The sequence below is a fragment of the Rhinichthys klamathensis genome, unplaced genomic scaffold (genome assembly GCF_029890125.1).
Source record: "Rhinichthys klamathensis goyatoka isolate OS25496 unplaced genomic scaffold, OSU_Roscu_1.1 h1tg000303l_1, whole genome shotgun sequence".
NCBI classification, from domain to species: Eukaryota; Metazoa; Chordata; class Actinopteri; order Cypriniformes; family Leuciscidae; genus Rhinichthys; species Rhinichthys klamathensis.
In genome coordinates, this window is record NW_026606822.1 from 2,677,062 (window position 1) to 2,702,971 (window position 25,910).

Genomic DNA, 25,910 nt, shown 5'->3' on the forward strand with positions numbered 1-25,910 from the left:
AAATGCTTTCAAGTACTTCACACATCTTTTTCCAGCACTTCAAAACTCAAATATTATATAAATAAATAGCCTATATGAAGAGTTCAGATGCAAAAGCCTCTATAAGTGCCATTTGAAATTTTCTTTTAGAATGATCATTTTTATGAAGCTTGTATATTTAAGTTCAGTAATTTCACTCAAATGACAATTAATAGGTAATCTTCATTGCCATTTAAGTGAAATTACTGAACTTAAATATACAAGCTTGATAAAAATGATCATTCTAGAAGAAAATTTCAAATGGCTTTTGCATCTAAACTCTTCATATATTTAAATGTTATTTTTAATGTGATGACCAAAACATTATTTGTTCATCCTTCAAAGATGACCCCCATTTATAAACCTGAAAGTTTCAAGATGAAGGAAAACTCACACTTATTTAAAAAATATTTTTTCTTTTAACAAATAGGAAATTTCTCTGGCATTTCTTACTTTTTGCTGTATCGAAAACGTACCGAACCGTGACTTTAAAACCGAGGTACGTACCGAACCGTGATTTTTGTGTACCGTTACACCCCTAGCCGACAGAATTGTTTATTTAAGAACACACCTTCATCACCTCAATCATTGCAATGCAAGGCATTTTGTTTGAATTTATCAGTCAAAAGTAATCAAAATTATTATTTACACATCTCCAATTCTAATTCTGGAAAACAACTACATTGAATTAAAGAGTAAAACATCAATCAAAAGGGCACAGTCAAGGACATTGTCTTAACTAGTCTTAAAACGTAGTCATTATTTTATTTTTTTTCAAGACAAGTCCTACATTTTTTAAGTCAGTTACATAAAAAGGTAGATCGGTCTAATTTGAATTAGAACTAAGACTGATTACCTATTAACAAAATGCGTGTTGGTCAAACAAGTTCATAAGACACAGTCTTAACATAGTGGCTATGCAACTGGCCACTAGTCTAATTGTGAAAAAGGATTAAAAGTGTTTTAAAAGTCCACAAGAAAGAAAAAAAACAACACAAAAGAGAACTTATGAGTTTCTTGTTTCTCATGGGTAGTAACAGCTATGTTTCCATCCAAAGTTCAGAATTTAACATAAAACATAAAGCAGCATTTCCATCCCATGTGTTCAAGAGAACAAAATATTCACTTCATGGGAAATTGGATATCTGTAATAAAATTGGAAGTTGCTGCAATCGGTGAAGCCAATGGCTCTTTTTCCTACATCATAAATGACTTGCGTCTCAGAGCGCACAGATGAAACGCAATAAACGCCGTCATGTTATCTTGCATTCGGATGCCTGATGTTTGTGTATGCAATCGTGTGAGACAGTTCTGGGAGGTCATTATACCAAACATTTTGATGACAGACTTTGGGTCAGGCATTTCAGAATGATCAAACCAAATATTTGAGATGCTGTGCGATGAGGTTAGTCCAGTTATCCAATCACATTCACCGTTGAGGCAGTCACATGAGCTTTTTGTAGCGCATCGAGGGATTTTTTCGGTAAATGTGTTCCCATCAGTTTATGCACGTCTTCTTATCAGATAAAAATGTATACACCTCAATTGAGCGCATCGGTGTTTCTATCCAGTGTTTTTTATGCAATATCCCAGAATGAGCATTAAATCTGAAAGGAAACATAGCTGTTGTTGAGATTAAATGGAGAGCAAATGAAGAAAAATATTTTCAGAAGATTCTGAAGAAAACTCAACATAAACTCTGCTCAGATTTGCCTCCAATCTAAATCCAGGGACGTCATTATGAATTCAACAATTTCTCATCAAATTCCTCCATGAGTAGATAATCAGAGCTATGCTCTATACACATACTGTGTGTCAACATTTTTCTCCTTTGATTATTTTTACTTATAACTGAGCAACATAACTGAGAACTCCAAAATCTCCTTGACTGTGAAAAAACAACCTCAATTATCTTCAGGGAGGAAACAATGTTATCAAAAAAAAAATGTCACAAGCTTTCTTCTCATTTTCGTATGCAACTTAAATCCTAATCGTAAACCTATAGCCTCAAGTGTGTTGCCCTCGAGAAAGTTATCATTAGGGTAAGTTTACCTCCCTAAGAAGCTAAGTGAGGGAAAAAACTCAAGCAACAGACTTTGGGTCAGGCATTTCAGAGTGATCAAACCAACATTTGAGATGCTGTGCGATGAGGTCAAATATTAAAGTCAAAAAGTAGGCTAAACAAAACTGAGGATCTTTTTGAAGTATAGCTATAGTGCAAGGACTAAAAATTATGCTAATGACGATGAAAGTGTGAGAGATGGTGTGAGAGACAGATTGAGGGAACTCTCACAGAGTGTCTGACAGGAACACATGTGATACACTGACCTGCTTGTCCTTCTTTTGTATTTTCATTTTTTCTTGATCTTTGTGTCTGCGTCTGGAATACAGAGATATAAGGATTCATGAATATAGAAATTAAAACAAAGCATAACAAACAACTGCTAAAGTAATTTTAAAAAAGCATAGAATGTGATTCAAATTCAGAATGCACACTAAACAAATGTAAAGGCAGTTATAATCTTAGTCATTGAATTCTTGTGACAAATAAATAAAGTGGGAAAAGTGCATATTATGAAGAAGACTGCAGTAGACATTAATAATTTTATATAAAACTCATGTATAATATAAACAAATTTATTCTTATTCAACACTAGCTATTGTTCAAGGTTTATTGTATTGGGGTACGACTAAGTAATGAGTCAACTTTAATCTATCACTATCACCACCTGGGACCAAGGCATCACTTTATAACCACAAAAGTGTTATGACTTGCATTAATAGCAGGTTATACTTATAACAACAAACGTCTTTCCACTTATGCAGCCTATTCAATTAACTTAAATCTCTTAATTAAAATAATTTGAAAAAGTTCCAAACATTCACTAAAAGGCCCTGCACTGTCATTGAATAAATAAATAAAAACAGTATGTTTTTACAGTAATTGCAAGCAACATTATTCTTAGCGACATAAAATCCATTTTAATCACAGAATTATATCATAAACCAGCCGGGACCCCTGATACTAACTAACCCATTGCTTGAGGTAAGTCTACTTGTGTGATGCACTGTAATTATATTCAAAAGAAATGTAAGTTTCGACATTAAAACATTGTTAGTGGCATAAATCCAAATTATCACAAAATATTCACCATGACCCAGGTGGGACCCTTGACAATAATTAACTTATTGCTTGTGGTAAGACAGGTGTCAGTCTACCTTTCATGCATTTTAATTGCATACGAAAGAAAAGCATAAAGTTTTGACACTAATGCAACATCATTAGTGATAAATCCATATGAACACATTAATTTCAAAAGGGTTCAATATAAACCAGGTGGGCCTCTTGATACTAACTAACCTATTACTTGAGTTAAGATGGGTGTCAATCTACATGTACTGCATCTGCATTGTCATTGAATTTAAAATAAAAACATTTTGTCACAGAAATGCAACATTATTAACGCCTTAATTCCATAATAATCAATTAATTACATCATAAACCAGGTGAGACCCCTGAAACTAACTAACCCATTGCTTGAGTTAAGACAGCTGTCAATCTACCTGTGATGCACTGTAAGTATATTAAAAAGAAAAAGTGTTTAACTAAAGCAACATTATCAGTGACAAATCCATATGAACATCTCCTACATCTCTAATACACTATAAAACCAGATGGGCCTTAGTGATACTGACTAAACCATTCCTTCAGTTAAGATAAATCAATCTACCTGTGGTGCATTGATATTGAATTAAAAATAAATATATAAAGACGTTACAGTGCTGCAACATTATTAGTGACATAAATCTATAATAATCACATAATTACCCCAAACACAAACTAAGATACAGATTGAGGTATGATCGGTTTCAATCTACCTGTCATGAATTATAATTGTATAAAAAGAAAAGAATAAGTGTTGAAACTAACGCAACATCATTGGTGATATAAAACCAATTAATTTCAAAAGTGTTACATTATAAGCCAGGTGGGCCCTTTGATACTAACTAACCCATTCCTGGAGTTAAGACAGGTGTCAATGAAGGTCTAAAGCAGTTTCAATGTATAAAAAAAGGAAAAGCATAAAGTTGTTAAAGTAATACAACATTATTTAGTGGCAAAAAAAAATCTATAAATAACACGTTAATTCCAATAGGGATGCAGCAAAAACCAGGGGTTGAAGTAAACCACATGAGTGCTAGAAGTTACATTGTTCCTAGTACTTGATAACAGTCATGGGATGCTTTGTGCCTCAACAGATGCCAAACTTGCCTCATAAAACACTCTTATAAAAACACTAACATCGTGTCCCATATACATTAGCCCCTGTAGGGCGCTAGCCAGCTTGCTAACTGTAATGTCACGGCAACGGTGCTCTATATTTCAGGCGTTACACGCGTGAAGAGCCACTCAAACTCCGCGGAGGGACCGTCAAACGCGACCTCACCTACCTGGACACGCCGGCTCCGGACATCAGCTAGCGCAAAAACCTACGCGTTCCTCTCTCCGCATTTATTTCCAAGGACACTAAACGCCATGACAGTTTAGAAAAATGCATAAAAAATTAGAGGGGGTGGGAGTCGGGGAAGGGAAAAAAACTCAGAGCAATTTCTTTAATCCTAACGCACAAGAGCAGTTCATTCATGAGGGGATGCGAGAGTTTGACGCGTCCGCGCTCCACCTACCCCGTGCAGTTTTGCGCGCGACGCGTTAAAATTAAAAAAAGTTTAAAATGTGCTTACCTAAAATGGCTACTGCGGCAGCCAAAATACAAACAGCTATTATTTGGTGAAGTTTAGCGCTGGCCGCCTGCTACAACAGCCTAACTTGCGTTTAGGCCCGTATTCTGCCGTTCGCCATTGGTCGGTTCTAAGCGAAGTTGGGCCGCTGGATGTTCCTATTGGCCAGCGAGCTGTCACTCAAGCGACGCAGCGCTAAGCTTGTCTGAGAGACACATATCGCGAGCGACCATTGTGTACTTTTAGCTCCTTGTGTGGATGTGGATGTTTTTGCTGTGATTCAAGAGGTTTTTCTATTTCAGTTCTTCACCTGTGATCGAAAGCACGCGCTGGATTCATTCGCGTTTGTCGCGTCGCGTCCGGAGTGCAAAAGCAACGTTCTGGGTTTTATTTTTCTTCTCGCCTGCATCCACCAATCATGCTGCTTTTTACTCCATCATTACGGCGCATGAGAAAGAGAGAGAGAGAGAGAGAGAGAGGGGAAAAAAATGTAACATTCCACGTCTTTGCTCATGTTTCATATCCCGGATGTGAGAATAGCAGGGGTTATAATGAAACGTGTGGGTGAAGCTGCATATGTCCTAGTGATGTGTTCGGTTTCCTGAAGCTCTTTTGAGTATTCCGAAGCTGTGTTTGACATAGACAGAAATTCACGTTGTGCATCAAACAGTCTAGTGCATGCCATTGCTGTAATTCAGGCGTAAGTTACTTGTCTTGCACTAACCAAAAAGTACCATGGTAATATCATGGTACCATTGTTTGGACATGGTGCCATGGTCTTCTGGACATCTACTGCGTTTTCTTTGAGTAGCATGCATGTACAGTAAATTGCATGGTAAGACTATGGTATCAGATGGTAATAGTATGGTACTTTGAAATATACCATGGTGCATGTCATGTATAAAAACCCTGGTAATATCCTGGCACTTCTTGACATTAGTGCTGGTACCACCACAGTACTTTTTTTGTAAGGAATAACAAAAATGCCATCATATACAACTGTTCAAAAGTTTGGGGTCAGTAAGTTTGTTGTGAAATATATTACTACTTTTATTCAGCAAGGATGCACCACACATTGATGAAAATTGCAGTAATGTTACAAAATATATATTTCAAATAACTGCTGTTCTTTTGAACTTAATTCTTCAAATCAGCATATTAGAATGATTTCTGAAGGATCATGTGACACTGAAGACTGAAGTAATGATGCTGAAAATTCAGCTTTGTCATCACAGGATTAAATTACATGGGAAAAAAAATATTCAAGTGGAACAGATCATTTTAAATCGTTATAATATTTCACAATATTACTGTTTAATGTATTTTTGATCAAATAAATGCAGCCTTGGTGAGCATAAGAGACTTCTTCCAAAAACATAAAAAAAATCTGTATAGTTGTTTGCACTTTTTGCATGCAATAAAAAATGTAGTTTATCAGTCTCACATCCTTTCTTGCTAATTAGTGTCTAGACTAGTTTATTCTGTGCCATTTGTGAGTATTCAACCTGCAGGCACAAACTGAGTGCTGTCACACTATAACGTTATTCAAGATAAAACTATTTCATATATGTATCTGCATGTTTGAATGTATATGGTACTTGTTTGTAACCTTGCAAAACTTCCCAGGAAATGACAGAAAAGCTGAATTTGGCATCTTCTGCTAAAGGTTTCTGGCAGTAGTTTTGGCTTGTAATCGTGTTCTTGCGGGGCAGTTACATGTGCACCCCTGTCCCAATCAACCTTATTTATAAAACTCCACCAAGAGCATTGTTCATAAACTCTGCTGAAATGACTCTAGAACTCAGAGGATCACACTGTAAAGAGACCCTCAGCTCTCACTGATTGTTCATTTATAAATGATAATTTTTTTTATATATATATATATATATTTTTTTTTTACATGCAATTTACATTTTTATGCTTGGAAGATGCTTTCTCTTAGAATGTCTAGCATATCTTACACCACTACACTAATATTGTAATAAACTACAAAGCAAGTATAGGATGCAAGTTATTTTTGTCAACATATATTGAAGTGCACTAAATGAGTAATTGCAAGAATGCAACAGAGCACACTGTGGAATACTGTTATCCTACAATCATGACCGTTCAGTCTCTTTCTTGACTCATTATATTATAGACTGATAAATTTAAAAAATATATTACAAAATGCATAACCAAGATGATAATGGTATGCCACTCATTGATAAAAACAATGCCATATGGTTTGAAATGTTTATGCATATTATGTCAGAAGTTGTATTAGAAGTTGTATATATAATGCATTTCACAGCATGCATTATAGTCAAGGACAAATCTGCTCAAGGCCACAGAAGTGATGGCTCGTGGCTCACATCAGACCAGCCCTGTGTTTTATACATATATGACATCACACCTCCTATGGAACCACTCACTTTCATTGACACAAATGCCCATTTTGCACATAACCATAATATTAAGGGCAAACAAATGTTATATACCTCTGTTGAGTCTGTTTTTAAGGTGTAAGGTGTTCAAGCAGCGCTGTAGTGAAGGGATGTTCCCCTCGTGTGTGTTCACCTGCACACGTCTCACTTTCACACTGATTGAGGTTCCTCACAGCAGCTGATTTCCAAACCATCTGTTCCTTCACTGCACATATGGTAAACTGACTGGAAGAGATGGAAGCAAAGAAAGAACGATAGAACTATTAGGAAGTCAACTTCCCATCTGTATGTCCTCTGAGCATGTCTGACCATTTAAAATCTTGAAGTCTATAGCAAAATGTTTCAATTTTAATCATTAAAATGCACATCTTATTATTATCAATATTATGATTGATCTATAATAATTTAATTATTAAAGTATATTATTCCTTGTTAGTCATTTACCTTGTTTGTTTTTTTGCATTATGTTAGTGCACACAGACTAAAATATCATATAAAATATACTATATAAAATAGTTCTTAGATGAACTTTAGGAGAACTAACTTTATACATCTACTGAAAACCACTAAAAACACCAGCTGATTCAAACAGACAGCAAAAAAATGATGAGGAAAAATGAATGAAGAGGAAACATCCTGCAGCATTTGGGCACAAAAGGAACTTGATTTCAAGCATTGACATTCAAGTGTCCAAATACTTTAGAGGCCAGATGAAGTTTGGATCATGTTTATATGCATATTGTGTTACAGTGGTGAAGAGGTTGAGAATGTGCAGGTAAGATGGCATACATGAAGGAAATGATCAGGGCATCTGTTTAGGAGCACGTAACAAATCCCTAAAGCTCCATGCCTCTCCTTCATTGGCTCTGAGCCCAGAGTGCCTCTGGCAGGAGTTGAAGATGTGCATTGCTTCTGTTCAAGCCATAACCACTCCTGCATTTCATCTTGCTTTACTACAATTTTTATTTTTCGATTTCTTTCTTTGTGTTCTCAAGCCTAAACCTCAAATCCAACATCTTTAAAACAGCTGGAACCGGACACAAGTGTGGTGATAAAGTACAGCCAGCAGGGGGCAGATGTGGCATTATTTTAGAAAGTAGAGAGGAGCAGAGTCATTTATCAGACTTTTTACTCCAGTGAAAATTACTCAAGAAAGATTTATTTTACTACTTAAAAAGCTACTGAACATTTCCACCATTACTGTCCAAGAAAAAAAATATACAGTGAGTTTACACCTTTTGTGACATGCATAACGGGGCATGATTTCACCCTTTTTTTTTTCTTTTTCTTTTTACAAAAGAAGATGTCTTTTGTAAAAAAAAAAAAACCCCAAAATATCTGTACATATAATATATTGCTTTCAGAGCAAATATAGGAAAGTAACATAACAAAACATAACAAATCATTGTTTTGGCCAGCAGAAATGAAATAGTAATCAAATAGTAGTTGATTATAACAGAACTGCATACAATTACAACATATATAATACTTTTTTTTTCTTTTAATTAAACAAATTAATACTTTTGCTCAGCAAGGACACATTTGTAATCTTTTCCAACATCATAGCAGTAAATGTCTTTATTTTTATTTCAAATGAATAATTTTCTTTTAAACTCAAACGGTTCCCACAAAAATATTAAGCTGTTAATATTAAAATGTTTTCAACATTGATAATAATCAGAAATGTTTCTTGAGCAGCAAATCATCATATTATAATGATTTCTGAAGGATCATGTGACACTGAAGACTGGAGTAATGATGCTGAAAATTCAGCTTTGCATCACAAGAATAAATTACATTTTAAAATATATTCAAATAGAAAATAGTTACTTAAAATTGTAATAATATTTCACAATATATCTATCATTACTGTTTTGATCATATATATATATGCGCCTTGGTGAGCATAAGAGAAGTCTTTCAAAAACATTAAAATATCTTACAGACCCCAAACTTATAAATGGTTGTAAAGTGTGACAACGTGCCCCAATGTAAATGAGACAACCTACCACTCAGATTCACTTGAATGTGTGTGTTCCAGCATTACAAAAATATGATCTTGAACTTTAGTTCGGACGACAGAATTCACAAAAATGATGCTATCCTATATTTGCCTGTCCAAATCTAAATTCAGTATGCAGATCCCATCGATCCCATTAAAAGGAATGATTCCTCCTTCAACACAAGACTGTGTTTGGAAATATGTGGCAAGCAGTACGGTTTAATTCAGACGAGTCATTGGGGGTCTTGGCCAAGGGTCCCACGAGCGCATTCACAGGATATTTAATGGACTTGTACAGTTTGCACGGAAACAGGTCCAAGTTTTTCAGTTCATCCACACTGCCAAATGTTTAGAGCAGCCAAGAAAATATGGAAGATTTCTGAATTTACAGCTTTGATGTGTTTCCTGCCTGGTGTGACAGAGGAGAGAAATGTGTGTGTGACTCAAATGAACAAAAATGGGAGGAGAAAAGGAGAGAGAGTGAGAAAAGTTAAAGCCGAGGAGGGAGCATTGTGAGACCGGCTCAGTGTACAGGATGAGGGACGTGAGAGAAAGCTACAGTCGCATTTGATGCATTCAGTTGCTTTGCTTTTCGCCCTGTATAAGCAGCTTCTCAGAATCTGGTGTCATTTCTGCCTGCTGGAGAAACACACGCTATCAGGAGTCAACAGACATCTGCTGCTGCAACACACACACACACACAAACACGCACACACACACATGCACGCCGCTGCAGAGATGAGCCCAAATGTGCTTTTGCTTAGTTGTCAGACATAACCCGGCTCTGGAATAGAAGAGCTCTGAACCAGGTAAGACAAACTATTATAAATACAGACTATTATAATTATATTCTGGTTTGAGCCGTCCTGCTTTGTTTTCACTTTTTAGACAGAAAGAACAGTTGTTTTTCCTCTGAAAATGCGAAATTATAGTGTTTTTTTTTCAAAGTAATATAAAAATTAGAATGCTTAAAACTTGATGCGTGTAATTTTTGGGATATTTACTAACATTTTTACTACTACACGCTCAGCCAATAGCATGTGTTTGGGGCGGGACTATCTGTTTGGCTGACCAATGGCAGACATGTCCAGAAAACCTGTTTGAAAACAATCACTGAACAGTTGATTTCACATATGAAGTGAACACGAAATTAAAATGGACCTTGTTTATTTTTTTAAAGAGATAGTTCATTAAAATTCTATCATCATTTACTCACCTTCATGTCGTTCTTAACCCATAAGACTTTCGTTCATCTTTGGAACAAAAATGGAGATCTTTTTGCTGAATTCTGAGAGCTTTCTGTCCCTCCATTGAGAGTCTACTCAACTATGATGCTTCAAAAAGTTCATAAAGAGATCGTAAAACTAATCCATATGAATAGAGCGGTTTAGTCAACATTTTCTGAAGAGACTCGATCGCTTTATATGATGCACAGATTTAAAGGTATAGCGGAGGATTTTCTTTTTCCGGGTGGGTAGTCTATACTATTGGTCCACCTAAGTGTCAATCATTTTGGTGATATGTTTACGTAAGCCGTCGTACGTGCTCGTCCCTATGTAGTTTTCGCTTTCTGCGCATGCACACTTTCAGTTGTATTATTTGTGATGAGTTACGGTTTCAGCCATTCCTTTGAAAATGGCTGAGGGTTGAAAGAGAAAAAATGTATACGAAGTGTATGATAAGAAGAGAAAGGCCGCAGGATATAGAAACAAGACCAGAGTGATTTTGGGTGAATATTTCACACGCTGGCGTGTGCTAAAAGCACAGGTTGGGCTTCCCACTGATGCCGCAGTCGCGAAGATTCTACTAGACAGGTAAAGTTTGTCATGCTATTTGGAGAAATCCATTTAAAATCACTGCTAGTAAAAGTTAATGTACACTCTAAAAAAGGCTGGGTTGTTTTAACCCAATTTTGGGTCAAATATGGACAAACTCAAACATTGGGTTAAAAATGTAAATAAAAAAATGTAACCCAATGGCTGGGTTTGTCCATATTTGACCCAAATTTGTGTTAAAACAACCCAGCATTTTTTAGAGTGTAAGCTATCATGCTCTCTCGTGCACACGTTTAATAGGCATTCCCTCTCGGGAGCAAATAGAGTGTTGCGCATGTGCATTTTAAAAAAAAATTGGAGAGGGTGGGTCTTCTCTAAAATTCGGAGACAATCACATATAAACATTCATCAACTCACACATCAGTTGTGGTAAACGGAGGTTTAGGCATGTTCACTTGATGTGCGAGAACCAATGAGGTTCATCCTCATGTAACGCAGCACGTTTGAGCTTCTGCAAGAACCAATGAGGTTTGTTCCTTAACGTCAAGCAGGTTCAGTTGAGCTTCTGTTTATATTTACTGATGAATGTTTATGTGAATAAAAGCCTAAATTCAATCAGTTCATCATATAAAGCGATCGAGTCTCTTCAGAAAATTTGGACTAAACCGCTCAATTCATATGGATTAGTTTTACGGTCTCTTTAGAACAGAAATTTCTCAGATTACATCAAAAAGATCTTCATTTGTGTTCCGAAGATGAACGAACGTCTTACTGGTTTGGACCAACATGAGGGGGAATCATTTTTGGGTGAACAAACAGAATTTTGGGGTGAACTAACCCTTTAAAGTACGTTCTTGTGTTATTATGAACAATTTATCACTTTCAACGTCATGTTATCAAAAGACACCAGGGTCAAGGCTGTCAGAATTTCCACTGCTGTCCTGTGTTTGTTTCGCTAAATTAACACCAAACAGACGTATTCGTGCATCAATGGTCATCTGCAGCGTCTGGACAGGGATGAGGTTCGCTGCACAGGTTGGCTGAAAGAAAAACACCTCAGGCTAAAAACTGTACGCTCTTTTCTCAGTGTTCAGTGTCATGTTTATTTTTGCAGCCGCTGGCACGTGTTCTTGGAAAAATGGCAAGTAATAGATCTCTAAGCTAGTGTGAGAGAGAGAAACAGGGATGTATTTAGGTGATTAACCATAGGAAAAAAATCAATAAACAGACGTCAAAATATACAGTAATATTGGGCATTGTTAACTTATGGACAAAAAAGTCAATATAAGTTTAAGTTAAAATCAAATATAAATAGATACACGTTAAAATCTTTAGATTATGACTAGCACTCTATAGTCTGTAACAGATTAACCAAACAGAAATTGAGTTTACAGTAATGTATGTGCTATCAGGAATTACTTCCCACTTCTGAAGTTGTGATTACGAGCTTGATGCGTTCCATTGGTTTGTTGTCCGAAAGTACTGGAATCATGACAGGTTTATTCTTTAATTGGGAGAAACGTATTAAATATAATTAAAACCAAAATTATATCTTGCATCTCATTCATTAACAACCATATAAACATTAACCACGCTATAGATAATAAGCTTGCAGACGATTCTGGAATTTCGGTCGAATACAGGCTATTTTCGCTGTGTATAAAACACAATATGCTTCAAATGATTATTCATATGTGAATATGCACTACTTTAATTACAAGGCAAAAAGGTGATGTTGCTGTGGTGGAAAAACTAATAAAGAATACCAGTCACAGCAGCAATCGTTGGTGCCATTGTGAGTGCTTTACTGTAAATGCGGTTTTTGTTTGTTTATATGAACTGAGTGAAGAGTCTAAATTATTTTCTGTGATAACCGACAGCATGAGATGCTGATGATAGGGCTTAACCTGCATTTAACCTGCAACACTGTTTTAAAGGCAATAAAAGAGACTAGGCCTACAAGCATTTCCAAGAAGACAAATGATGTTTAATGGAGCTCTTTGTCATGCGTTAATACAAACCAGCGGTTGTGGAAAAAACCCTCAGACAGGTTCCACTGCCCTCGAAGAATGAGTTCACAGAGAGGCTCCTCACGGTTTTCAATTTACACTCCTTCACAGTCCGGTTTAGCTCATCCCTCCATTCTCCTGACTTCCCCACCTCTCTCTCCCTGTTGTGGGAATCTGAAACTCAATTCCCTGTTACAAGACTGCCCCGAAAACCGTAAGACTATGAAAATCGAGCGATCTCAAAATGCAGATTCTTCCTCTCTCGCTCTCTTTTGTTTCTTACACTTGTCTCCCTTCTCCCTTTGTTGGCCTTGTTTCCATTTAATGGATACAACACCCTTTGAAAGAATCTGGGAATATAGAATTCCAATTAAAAACAACAGTTGCTTCATGGTAAGGCAAATAAGTCGACAGCCATTGATGGATTGTCATGTTACATTAAGAAACTTGTCAAAGATTTGAAGACATGCTAGCTGTGCTGATGTTATATATCAGAAAGTGTGTGCAGGTCTGTAATTGGTCAACCTAAATATGCAAATAAGGCAAAAACAGGTTCAACCTTTCCACAGAGACATTTTATGGATTATGATATATGATTACGAGAATTAACTGTTATTGTGATGTCAAATACAAGATTGACCCAAGCACAATATGAACAAATATGGAATATTTACATTGCTATGGCAAAGGCATTGCTATTTGGCATATCTGTCCTGTGAACAAACAAGTATTGCACCGGCTCTGGCAGACACACTAACAGAACAAGAATCTAATTTTCTGCAGTTGATTAGTTGTGTCTGGAAGAATGTGAGTTCTCAGAACAGCAATAACCGATTCTTCAACATCTGTGTGAGTTGGTGGGGCTTTCCGAAGAAGTGATCGTCTCACAAGTGCGAAGTTGTCTTCGCTTTTGCCTGAGAGAATTGAACACACCCGTTTAATCTAATTTAAACCCTTGACGTAAACATTTTTACTCACCAAATGCTTGATAAATCAATTGCTTTCATGTTCAGGAAATAAGTGCAAGGATTTGCATTTCATTAATGTACAACACTCTTCCATCCTGTTTATATATGACCATATGTGTATATGCAATCGTGTCTCACACTATCTACACCCATGCACATAGACAACAACTCCAAAAGTCAACTGGTGGTCTCCTTCAGATAGCACATAACCAAGCACAAAAACACAAGTTACTATCTGTCTAAACCTTTATCATTGGCTCACCAGCTCAATCAGGAACTGGTGGAAAGGGTTAGTTCACCAAAATTAAATGTAATTTATGAATACAGCATACAATATATGAATTTCAGAGGCTATAGGGTGGACTACAAAGAGAAAAGAAGTGCATATATCAGTCTGTAAATTGCCACATTCATGCTATATGCCATCAGGGGGTGAGCCGTTTTCATATCTGTTACATACATTAATGCCAAGCAGGAGAGCTGGAAGCAATTTTTTTCCCTTTCGATCAGATATGAAATGCAATTTCCATGTATTTATATTACCTATAAAAGATCTGGAATGTGAGCAGATTACATTGTTAAAAGGTGTGGCATGGGTACACACAGATAGAGAAAGCGTATGTACTAGAGAAGCAAGACGAATAGTGTTTTCATAATATCCAGTCATTGACTTCAGTGGTGGTACACCCTGCTGAGATACCCACATATCCAATATGCTCTCATCCCCGATGAACTCAACCTTTTTTCACTCCATTTCTGCAATGCTTTATTCGTTTACACAAGAAAAACAAAAGGAGAGAAGTGCAGGAAGTGCAGAAAAAGGAGGGATTTGCACATCAAACATGCAGCCAGAAGTACAATCGCTCTGGTGGAAGAACTTAAAGTGAGGTGGACCCAGGTGGACCGAAGCCAGAGCGGAAAGCCCCACTTTGTAAAAACACAACGCCAAAAGTAGTTCCATCCGCAAGAACGAAGGGCAACTAATTGTGAGGACTGTCAGAAAGGGCATATCATCAAATCAAGGATTGAGGAGGTTCATAAGTTCTTCAAAATCTTAAACTGCACATTTTCAAAATCTAGGTTGGGTTTAGTAATGTCTACCTGACACCCATCAGACACGTCACTCTTAGTTATATATTGATGCTAACTAAGTGCAACCCTGGCAGATATATAACAAATAAACAAGAAAATAACACATTGCTCACTCACAGCAATCGTTATGAATCCTGACATGTAATTGTCTCGAAAAAAGTTTTTCAGCAGGGAAAATTAGTGCTTTGACAGATTGCTATCAATATGCTAAAACATTCATCTTCAAATAAAAAAAACATTCACTAAAATATTAAGGCTAAAAACAAAAAATAAAATGGAGATAATCTAATTGTCACTAGCCTAATTGTTGAACGTCTTTATTGCAGTATAGAAACTGAAGTTGTGTTCGTCTTTTCTTCCCTACTGTGACGTACATCCAAGTGAAACGGCTTCTTGAATGAGAAAAAAATGAAGACTAAACTTGGTCACTGATGCCGATTTTTAATACTGAACGATTTTAGGCCAGATTTTCGCTCGACGACAGGTTTTGTGAGATCGCCGACAAATGCCCCAAAATCATAGGCAAATCGGTGCTCGTTCACGTGAGTGACAATCCCGCAGTGTGAATGATCAAAGACGCGATCCGAGAGAATCGCCGACGAGTCGCAGACGCCCGTGAGATATTTGCCATGCTAACCTTCTGGACCTGTCAGCGATTCACAATCACAATCCTGCTGTGTGAATGTGTTTTGACTGAAAACTCCATTGGCGATGACCGACAGCCAATGGGAGAGCAAGATACAGGACAGCGGGATGTTCGGGGAGGAGTTATAGACCACAATATCAGTATTTTAATAGATATATTTACAATTATATCAAACAGAAACAAAGCACAAACATTTGCTTGACCAGCAGCACATTGCAAAATTATTGATTTACCCCCAAGTCTCTCACAGAACACACAATCCTTGCGTTATTTCCTTATCACTTCTCGCGTGTTTGGTTGTGAGTTTGCAGACCAGACAGAAGTTGTCGGTGATTCTTTCTTTTGTAAAGTCATGTAGTGTGAAAAGGACAGTGACCCGACTACTTTGAAAATAGCGCAGTGTGAACTCGGCATGAGGAATTGGCTGGATGGTTGTGGTTTGTAAGTGGTGGATCTCATGTGATTGACAGGTTGTCCAGCCCTCACACCAGAAAACACGTCATCAGAGAAGAGATGTCGCAAGAGGAAGGGGAAGTTGTTTTGATTAAAGATTCGGAGGCCGGAGGGCATGTTTTAATAATAATAATAAACACTGCAATATTCCACACAAAAAGAATCGTTCATTTTGATTTCATTGTGAATTTAAAGTAGTCTTCAGTGCATAACTTTCCAAGCTCTCAGAACACCATAGCATAGCAACACCCTGGCAACCAGCTTAGAATTTTGCACTGGCAAGGACCACACAATGGGTCTCATTCATGAAACATTCGTAAATATACGAGTAAATATGAGAGTGATTTGCCCGTAAAGAGACCTTCACGAAAACTCATCTCCTGATTCACAAATACTTCGTAAATGTCAGATGTGATAGTGAAATGTGTGTGTGTGTTAATGAATTCCAATCAGTCGTAAATGGGGCGCGCGTGCACGTTACTTCATTCTCAATTACCATAAATCCCACCCATTAAATCCGACTGACAACTATATCTGGGCATCATATTATGACACGAAACGAAGGATTTCAACATGTCTTCTCAAAAACTAATGAAAACGAAAAATTTCTCAGATGCAGAAATCGAAGTTTTATTATCAGAAGTTCATTCAAAACGCCACATTTTATTTTCAAGCGTAGGCTACATAGTGGCGTATCAGGTCCTAAAAAAAAAGCATTACAGATTACAGATGCAGTTAATGGAGTTTCATCTGTTAATCAAACAGTCCCAGAAGTAAAAAGAAAAACCATATGTAATTACTATATATAATATTTTTTCAAAATGCTGTGTAAATATGGACCCGATTAAGGTGAATTAAAATGCAGCCTTGGTTATTAATGAGCAAAACGTTCGGATGTTAAACTCACTATTTACGCGTGGCTGGGAGCAGGTGTAGATTTCTTTCGTACCAACTAACATTTGGAAAATACCAACATTTTAATGAATCCGAAAATTTACGCCATGCAGAACTACTTTACACACGATTTACACAAAAATCCGTTCTGCTCGTGATTCATGAATGAGACCCAATGGCTTTTAATTCAATTACATATAAAAATCTTCTTGGAAATAATATTTGAGGACTGTAAAATGTGACCTCAAAACTCAAGAACAAGTCTGACTTTTTGAAAAATGTCATGACTTGGAAGTGCACGAGGAACATCTCTGTAAACTATTACAGTGGAAAGAAAAAGAAGGATACTGAGAAGAGAGAGAGAGAGAAACAAGAACAGACAGAGAGTGAAGAGTAATTACGCTGTTCTTTACTGACTGCCCTCTCACACACTTAAACTCATATGGCACACACAAACAGGATGTACAGCCCCCTAAAGCTCTGGGATCTATTAAAACTCAAATGCAGACAGAGCAAAAAGTAAATAAATAAAAAGAATCCTTAATTGAACCTTTAGCTGGCATTCCCACTGTCTGCTTTGAAGACTCTTGCACTTTCAAGTGGCCACTGGTTTGCCGCCGAGATGCAAGGTAGTCATTTGGATTTGTTTACACTCTAAGAGCAGAGCTGAAGACATTCAATGCTCTAACCGCATAATGCATTTCCTCTGTTAATCATATAAATCATGAGATCTGAAGGCATTCATGCTGTTCTGAATTTGAGGACAGTCATTTTTGTCAGTGACTGTTTCTAGTGGTGTTTGAGAAAGACTTATATTTTCTATTAAAAAAAAGTGAATAGGCAAAATTCACTGTCATAATGTTGCCATGGGATTGCTACAGTTGCTAGGGTGATTAGGTTCGGTGGTTATGTATGGGCCTTACAAAATTGTCTCATCGCCGACAAGCACCATTCAATATTTTACAGTACACAAAGTATACTTGGTAACACTTTAGAATACGGTTCCTTCGTTAATGAATAACTACACAAGAACCAATGAGTAACACAATATTAACAATCTAGTAACTACTATTAACTAACAATAAACTCTGATTAACAAACTAGTAAGTAATAGCGCACAGATGAAAGTGGTACTTCACTATTAACTAATCAATAACTACTATTTTTTAACCCTTACCAGAGAACTACTGAAAAAGTTTATTAAATATCTAGTAACTACTATTAACTAAAAAGAAACTCTGATTAACGAATTAGTAAGTAATAGCGCACAGATGAAAGTGGTACTTCACTATTAACTAATCAATAGCTACTATTTTTTAACTAACTAGTAATGACTCAAGTGTTACTACATACTTCTATGGGAATTACTAATTATTTGGATCCGTATTCTAAAGTGAAGATCATGGTAAGTAACTAGTAATTAATCAAGTGTTACTACATACTTGTTTCATGCGTTTTGTTAAAATCAGCAATTTTTTTCAGTCATGATGAATCATTTGAAGCTTTTGAGGTTTTTTTGGTGAAGTTTTAAATAGTAATTCCCATAGAAGTATGTTGTAACACTTGAGTCATTACTAGTTAGTTACCATGATCTTCACTTTAGAATACGGATCCAAATAATTAGTAATTCCCATAGACGTATGTAGTAACACTTGAGTCATTACTAGTTAGTTACCATAATAATCATTTACAGTAGCAGTTAAAATGTTAATGTAGTGCTAGTCATTTGTCCTGCATTGTTTATTGATTAGTTTTGCATGAATTATGAAACTTTTTCAGTAGTTCTCTGGGAAGCATTAAAAAAATAGTAGTGATTAGTTAATAGTGAAGTACCACTTTCTGCTATTACTTACTAGTTTGTTAATCAGAGTTTATTGTTAGTTAATAGTAGTTACTAGATTGTTAATATTGTGTTACTCATTGGTTCTTGTGTAGTTATTCATTAACGAAGGAACCGTATTCTAAAGTGTTACCGTATACTTTTAATAATCACTCAACTAAAATGAAATATTTGTAAACAATGGTTTATACAAAATAATGTTTATATTCCCACATTAAATCCACTATAAGAGACACACTACTAAAACTATTTACACTAAAATTGGCATAGAATAGTGCACAAGTACGTGAATAGGGATGCACCTGAGGTAAACAAATACTGTTTTACTAACTTACTCAGCAAGATTCACTTCAAACCGTTGCTGTCATGGATCACTGAAAGATAGTCAAGGATTCAGATGCGAGTGAACAAGTATTTATTTGTCAAAAGAGAAGACAAGAGACTCAATTCGACAGGTAGCATCCACAAGGATCGTACTGAACGAATAGGTTACAGTTCTCATATAGACAAACTCAGAATGGAGGTGATCGATGATCCTCGGCAGACTCAGGGAATGAAGTGGCAGAATCCTCAGGTGAACACAGAACACGCTCGGGCAGACTAGGCAACGCAGGGACTCAGCGGGCGGAATGCAGATCCAACGTGGAGAAGATCCTATGGAAGCGTCGAAGAAGCAGGACAGGAACAGGGGAACAGGCTCAGACCCAGGAGAACCTCCACAACCATCTGACAGAGACAAGACGAGTGAGCAAACAATATATAGGACATCCTCATTCAGAACAGCTGGCGCTGATCGGCTCATCAGTGGAACGAGCCAGCTGACGAGCCACGCCCATTCACACAGCACGCACACACATAGCGAGAGAGAGTCCATGAATCCATGAACCGTGACAGTACCCCTCCTCCTAGGAACGCCGCCTGGCGTTCCCAGACACCCTTACCTGTCGATTGTAATCATCGATAAGGGAGTGATCCAGAATGTCTCTGGCAGGAACCCAACTTCTCTCCTCCGGACCGTAACCTTCCCAGTCCACCAAGTACTGGAACCCGCGTCCCCTCCGTCTCGAGTCCAGAATACGGTTAACCGAAAAAGTAGGCTCCCCATCTACGAGTCGCGGCGGGGGGGGAACCGGAGCAGGCGGATTAAGATGTGACCGAAAAACGGGTTTAATTTTGGAGACATGAAACGCGGGATGAATTCTCTTGTACGCTAGAGGCAATTTGAGGCGGACTGTCACCGGACTAATAATCTTGGTGATAGTGAACGGGCCAATGAATTTAGGAGCTAATTTATTTGAGACGGAACGGAGAGGAATATTCTTCGTAGAAAGCCACACTCTTTGACCAGCGACGTATACGGGTGGCCTCGACCGGTGGCGATCGGCCTTAGCCTTGGTGCGCGCCCCCACTTGGAGCAGAGTCTCACGGGCTCTGGTCCATGTGCGGTGACACCTCTGGACGAACGCGTGAGCGGAGGGGACCGCGACTTCGGATTCCAGACTGGGAAAAATTGGTGGCTGGTAACCTAAACTACATTCAAACGGAGATAGGCCCGTGGATGACACTGGTAATGTATTGTGGGCGTACTCCACCATAGAGATATGTTGGCTCCAAGAGGAAGGATTCCTGGCGGCCAAACAACGCAATACTCTTTCCAAATCCTGGTTGGCTCTCTCGGTCTGGCCATTGCTCTGGGGGTGAAACCCTGAGGACAGACTAACGGTCGCTCCCAGTGATTTACAAAACTCTCGCCAAAATTTGGACACAAATTGGGGTCCTCTGTCAGAAACCACGTCAATCGGAAGGCCATGTAAGCGAAAGACGTGATCTACAACAATCACCGCTGTCTCCTTGGCTGAGGGTAGTTTGGGCAAGGGAATAAAATGAGCCGCCTTCGAGAATCGGTCCACCACGGTCAAAACTACCGTGTACCCTTGAGAGGGTGGGAGGGCGGTGATAAAATCTAGCGCGATGTGGGACCAGGGTCTCGAAGGGACAGGCAGCGGTTGGAGTAACCCATCTGGGGGTCGATTGGAAGTCTTACCAGTGGCACATACCGAGCAAGCCAAAACAAAACTGTGAATGTCGCGTGCCATAAGTGGCCACCAGAATCGTTGCTTGACCAAAAAACTGGTGCGATTAACTCCTGGATGGCAAGCTACGTTGGAACAATGCCCCCACTTAATGACGTCTGACCGTAATCCCTCCGGCACAAATAAACGATTCGGTGGGCAGCCGGGCGGAGGCGTTACCCCTTCTAAGGCCGTCTTGACCTTCGATTCGACCTCCCATGTGAGTGTGGAGACAAATAGGGTCTCGGGTAAAATGCACTCGGGAGTAGACGGGCGTTCGGAACGGTCAAAAATACGCGATAAAGAATCGGGTTTGATGTTTTTGGAACCCGGGCGGTACGAGAGAGAAAAATCAAAACGTCCGAAAAAAAGTGCCCACCGAGCCTGCCTGGAGTTCAGTCTTTTGGCGGTTCTGATATATTCCAGGTTCTTGTGATCGGTCCAGACAATAAAAGGTACCCCCGACCCTTCCAACCAATGACGCCATTCCTCCAACGCTAACTTTACTGCCAACAACTCTCTGTTACCAATGTCATAGTTACGTTCGGCAGGCGATAAACGACGAGACAAAAACGCGCAGGGATGCATCTTGTCATCCGTGAGAGAACGCTGGGAAAGAACTGCTCCTACCCCCACCTCTGATGCGTCGACCTCCACCACGAACTGACGTGAAGAATCAGGGGCTATCAAGATGGGAGCTGAAACAAAGCAGCCTTTCAGTTTGGCAAACACAGCCTCAGCTGTGTCTGACCACCTGAACGCAGTTCGGGGGGAGGTCAAGGCAGTCAACGGCGCGGCTAGTTGGCTGAAATTGCGAATGAAACGCCGGTAGAAGTTGGCGAACCCCAGAAACCTCTGTAGGGCCTTACGGGAATCTGGACTTGGCCACTCCACCACAGCCTTAACCTTCTCAGGATCCATGCGTACTCCCTCAGACGAAATGATGTACCCTAGGAAAGGAACAGACTGTGCATGAAAAGCGCATTTCTCCGCCTTGACAAAAAGCCCATTCTCTAGCAACCTCTGGAGCACTCGTCTGACGTGTTGAACGTGCTCCTGGAGAGACGAAGAAAAAATCAATATGTCATCCAGGTAAACATATATGAACTGATCTACCATGTCTCTCAACACATCATTGACGAGTGCCTGGAAGACTGCAGGGGAGTTGGAAAGCCCGAACGGCATAACCAAGTATTCAAAGTGCCCCCTGGGGGTGTTAAACGCGGTCTTCCACTCATCCCCCTTCCTGATGCGAACCAAATGATATGCATTACGTAAATCCAATTTTGTGAAGATAGATGCTCCCTGCAACCTCTCGAAAGCTGAAGACATCAACGGCAAAGGATAAGTATTCTTAACCGTGATGTTGTTCAACCCCCGGTAATCAATACAAGGTCGCAGAGATCCATCCTTCTTCCCCACAAAAAAGAATCCCGCCCCCGCTGGAGAAGAGGAAGGGCGGATGAACCTGGTGGCTAGAGAATCAGAAATATATTTCCCCATAGCCTCCCTTTCTGGAGCAGAAAGTGAATATAACTTGCCCTTGGGCGGAGACGTACCTGGCAGTAACTCTATGGCACAGTCATAGGGACGATGAGGAGGAAGAGAAGCAGCCCGAGACTTACTGAACACCTCCTTCAGGTCGCGGTACTCCGGTGGCACGTTAGACAGATTCACCGACTCCTCCTGCAACACAGAACGAGAAACAGACGGGACGGCAGACAAAAGACATGAGGCATAACAATCATTACTCCACGCGGAAACAGAGTTTTGGCCCCACTCTATCCGAGGTCCGTGCTGAACCAACCACGGGTGACCCAGGACAATAGGAGCGTGAGGTGACTGAGTGAGGTAGAGTGAAGTCTTTTCAGTGTGGTTTCCCGAGGTAATGAGTGTAATAAGTCCGGTGGAGTGAGTGATACCCGGGAGTTCTTGCCCATTGAGTGCGTTGATAGTGATCGTTCTCTCTAACGTAGTGATGGGGAGGCGAAGCTTGCGTGCCAGTGAAAAGTCCATAAGGTTTCCCTCTGCTCCCGAATCCACCAGCGCTTGACAGCTGAAGGAGTGTTCCGCCCACTGGAGTCTAACCGGGAGGAGAGTGGCGCTCGAGGGTCCAGTCATGGAGAGCCCGCCCGACAGTAGCCGCCGTCCTACCGCCGGGCTTGGCCTTTTAAAGGACAGGTGTTGACGAAATGGCCGGCCTCCCCGCAGTAAAGACATAAACCCCTCGAGCGACGGTGTTCTCTCTCCTCCCGGGAAAGCCGAGCTCGACCTACCTGCATGGGCTCAGGATCGTTCAGGGGACTGACCGCGCTCAAGCTCCGGGCACTGGAACTCGTGGTGAATTCGGCCGCAGGCATCCGGTATGGTCGGCTCTCCTGCTGTTGAAGGCGAGCATCGACTCGTAATGCTAACTCGATTAGTCCATCCAGTGTCTTGGGCAGCTCCAGGGTATAAATCTCCCTCTGAACGCGGTCAGCCAGCCCATGCAGGAACATGTCCCACTGCGCCTCCTCGTTCCACTTGCACTCGGCCGCCAATGTCCGGAACTCTATGGAATAGTCAGAGACTGACAGTTGGTTCTGGCGAAGGTCAGCGAGTTGGCGGGCAGCCTCGCGTCCAGCGACGGCGCGGTCAAACACTCGTGTCATCTCTAGCTCGAGTGCCTGGAACGAGGAGCAGCACTGATGTCTGTTCTGCCACACCGCTGTTCCCCACTGAGCCGCGCGGCCAGAAAGTAGTGTCATCACCAGGGCTACCTTCGACTCCTCAGACGCAAATGTCATTGGCTGAAGTGAGAAAAAAATAGAGCACTTAGTCAGGAACGTTCTGCACAGATTGGGCTCGCCCGAATACCTCTCAGGTGCTGGGATGCGCGGTTCTGGTGCGAGGGCACGCGGCTCTGGTTGCTGGAAAATCCCTTGGGGAACAGGCGGGGGCGGTGCCGGCGCAGTGGGAACTCTCAGGCGTTGAATTTGAGAGGTGAGCTCGGACACCTGCGTTACCAAAGCCTGTATCGCCCGTCCCGAAGCTCCGATCTGCTCGTCCTGGCGATCCATCCGGGCGTGGCTTCCGGCGAACATCTGTTCGATCCCGGGGTCACTCGCTGAATCCATGAGATGGTGGTCAGATGGTTCTGTCATGGATCACTGAAAGATAGTCAAGGATTCAGATGCGAGTGAACAAGTATTTATTTGTCAAAAGAGAAGACAAGAGACTCAATTCGACAGGTAGCATCCACAAGGATCGTACTGAACGAATAGGTTACAGTTCTCATATAGACAAACTCAGAATGGAGGTGATCGATGATCCTCGGCAGACTCAGGGAATGAAGTGGCAGAATCCTCAGGTGAACACAGAACACGCTCGGGCAGACTAGGCAACGCAGGGACTCAGCGGGCGGAATGCAGATCCAACGTGGAGAAGATCCTATGGAAGCGTCGAAGAAGCAGGACAGGAACAGGGGAACAGGCTCAGACCCAGGAGAACCTCCACAACCATCTGACAGAGACAAGACGAGTGAGCAAACAATATATAGGACATCCTCATTCAGAACAGCTGGCGCTGATCGGCTCATCAGTGGAACGAGCCAGCTGACGAGCCACGCCCATTCACACAGCACGCACACACATAGCGAGAGAGAGTCCATGAATCCATGAACCGTGACAGTTGCTCTACAATGCAGTAGTTGACCTGAAAGAGAAAACTAACCATAGAACAAGACAACACATGCTAATAATTCTCTATAGCAAGCAACCCTTGTGGAAAATCTGAGAATGCAACCCACGTTTGTGTAGCATAACTTGCAATATGAACTGTTTTCCGTCAAAATACTGGCTTAGTGTTATGGAAAAATAAAGTTTGAAATGTAACAGCTCAAATTATAGAAAACAATAGCCTATATGGAACAAATCTAGCCTTTGATATAGAACAAAAATCCATTAACACTTTTAGGAAACTATTGCCAAAGGATGTGGCTTAGCAACATTAAACCCTTTTTGACCTGACGACAGTTTACAGAACAAACCATCTAGCCACAAACCCTTTCACCTAAATTCATCTTGTGTACATCTGCTGAATAACCTAAAAACCTCATAGATGGTTTGGATTGGAGAGCTGCTTCTCCAGTGTTTTGCCATCCATACTTCATGCCATCCAAGAAAACGTTCAAGCCGATGTTCACCAGAAACCAGCCAAGGAGGTGAGGGAGTTTAAAGTGGTTTAGGTAAAATGGAGACAAAGCCTCACTGAGAAATACTGGATGAAATGTTAGCCCACATCCTCTGGCAACAACCTACATTCTCATTGGCTCAAAACTTTTTTATTTCACTATTTTTTCTTATTACACAAAGCACTGTATTCACGTTACTGGACAAATGAATCCAGAGACTGGACTGAAATAATAACTTCAATATAAAGATTTCACTTTCTAAGCTACTATTCAGAGGAGATTTAGACGTCTAGTGACCTTAAACTGTCGAGACACTAACCAATTTTGTGGCTGTCGCAACCTTCCAGACGGGCTCAGAAACCAAATCCATGCTTTACTCCCGGTAGTTAACCAACTTCACAAAGCACATGGAAAAATGTCTGCCTAGTCTCAACTCATGCACAGCCTTTTCAAGAAACACTTAACGTCATAAGTACACCCATAAGAAATCTATTAGACTTATAAACTTATTGCCAATACATAAAAATCCCCTTGTGTGCATAAAAGCTAAGCTTAAAAACTCGCTAACAAGCTTTCGAGATGGATGTTTGCATGAAGCCAACCTTAGTAAACAAAAGTATTTCTATCACCAACTCAGGGCTTTTATATTCCTAGATTCACTTGGACGAGAAAAACAGCTCCATAAATAATGCTAATCATGAGATAGCCGATCATTCAGTATTACTATCATGAGAATACATAGGAACCTATTTTGGCATAGAGGAAATATGGGACAGAAATCGGGAACTGATTATTGAGGGACAA

At 39.9% G+C, this 25,910-nt stretch overlaps 2 protein-coding genes across 7 annotated transcripts in view; one reads left to right on the forward strand and one right to left on the reverse strand.

Moving 5' to 3' along the window:
- chd6 (chromodomain helicase DNA binding protein 6) overlaps positions 1 to 5,208 on the reverse strand; it is a 40,166-nt gene extending 34,958 nt beyond the window's left edge. For 3 of the 6 annotated variants that reach the window (XM_056270553.1, XM_056270550.1, XM_056270549.1), the window contains exons 1-2: positions 5,069 to 5,208; positions 2,347 to 2,398 (exon numbers count right to left, since the gene is read on the reverse strand). In XM_056270553.1, coding sequence (XP_056126528.1) covers positions 2,347 to 2,398; positions 5,069 to 5,097 — 81 coding nt within the window. In that variant the 5' untranslated portion in view covers positions 5,098 to 5,208. Of the gene's footprint in view, positions 1 to 2,346; positions 2,399 to 4,470; positions 4,724 to 4,761 lie in introns of those variants that run through there. The other 3 variants (XM_056270551.1, XM_056270554.1, XM_056270552.1) reach the window with 3 other exon arrangements.
- Positions 5,209 to 9,641: 4,433 nt separating this feature from the next.
- The window catches only part of ripor3 (RIPOR family member 3), a 49,976-nt gene continuing 33,707 nt past the window's right edge, over positions 9,642 to 25,910 (forward strand). Inside the window, exon 1 of the mRNA XM_056270480.1 lies at positions 9,642 to 9,995. The gene's annotated coding sequence lies outside the window, so the exon portion shown is untranslated. The remainder of the gene's footprint in view (positions 9,996 to 25,910) is intronic.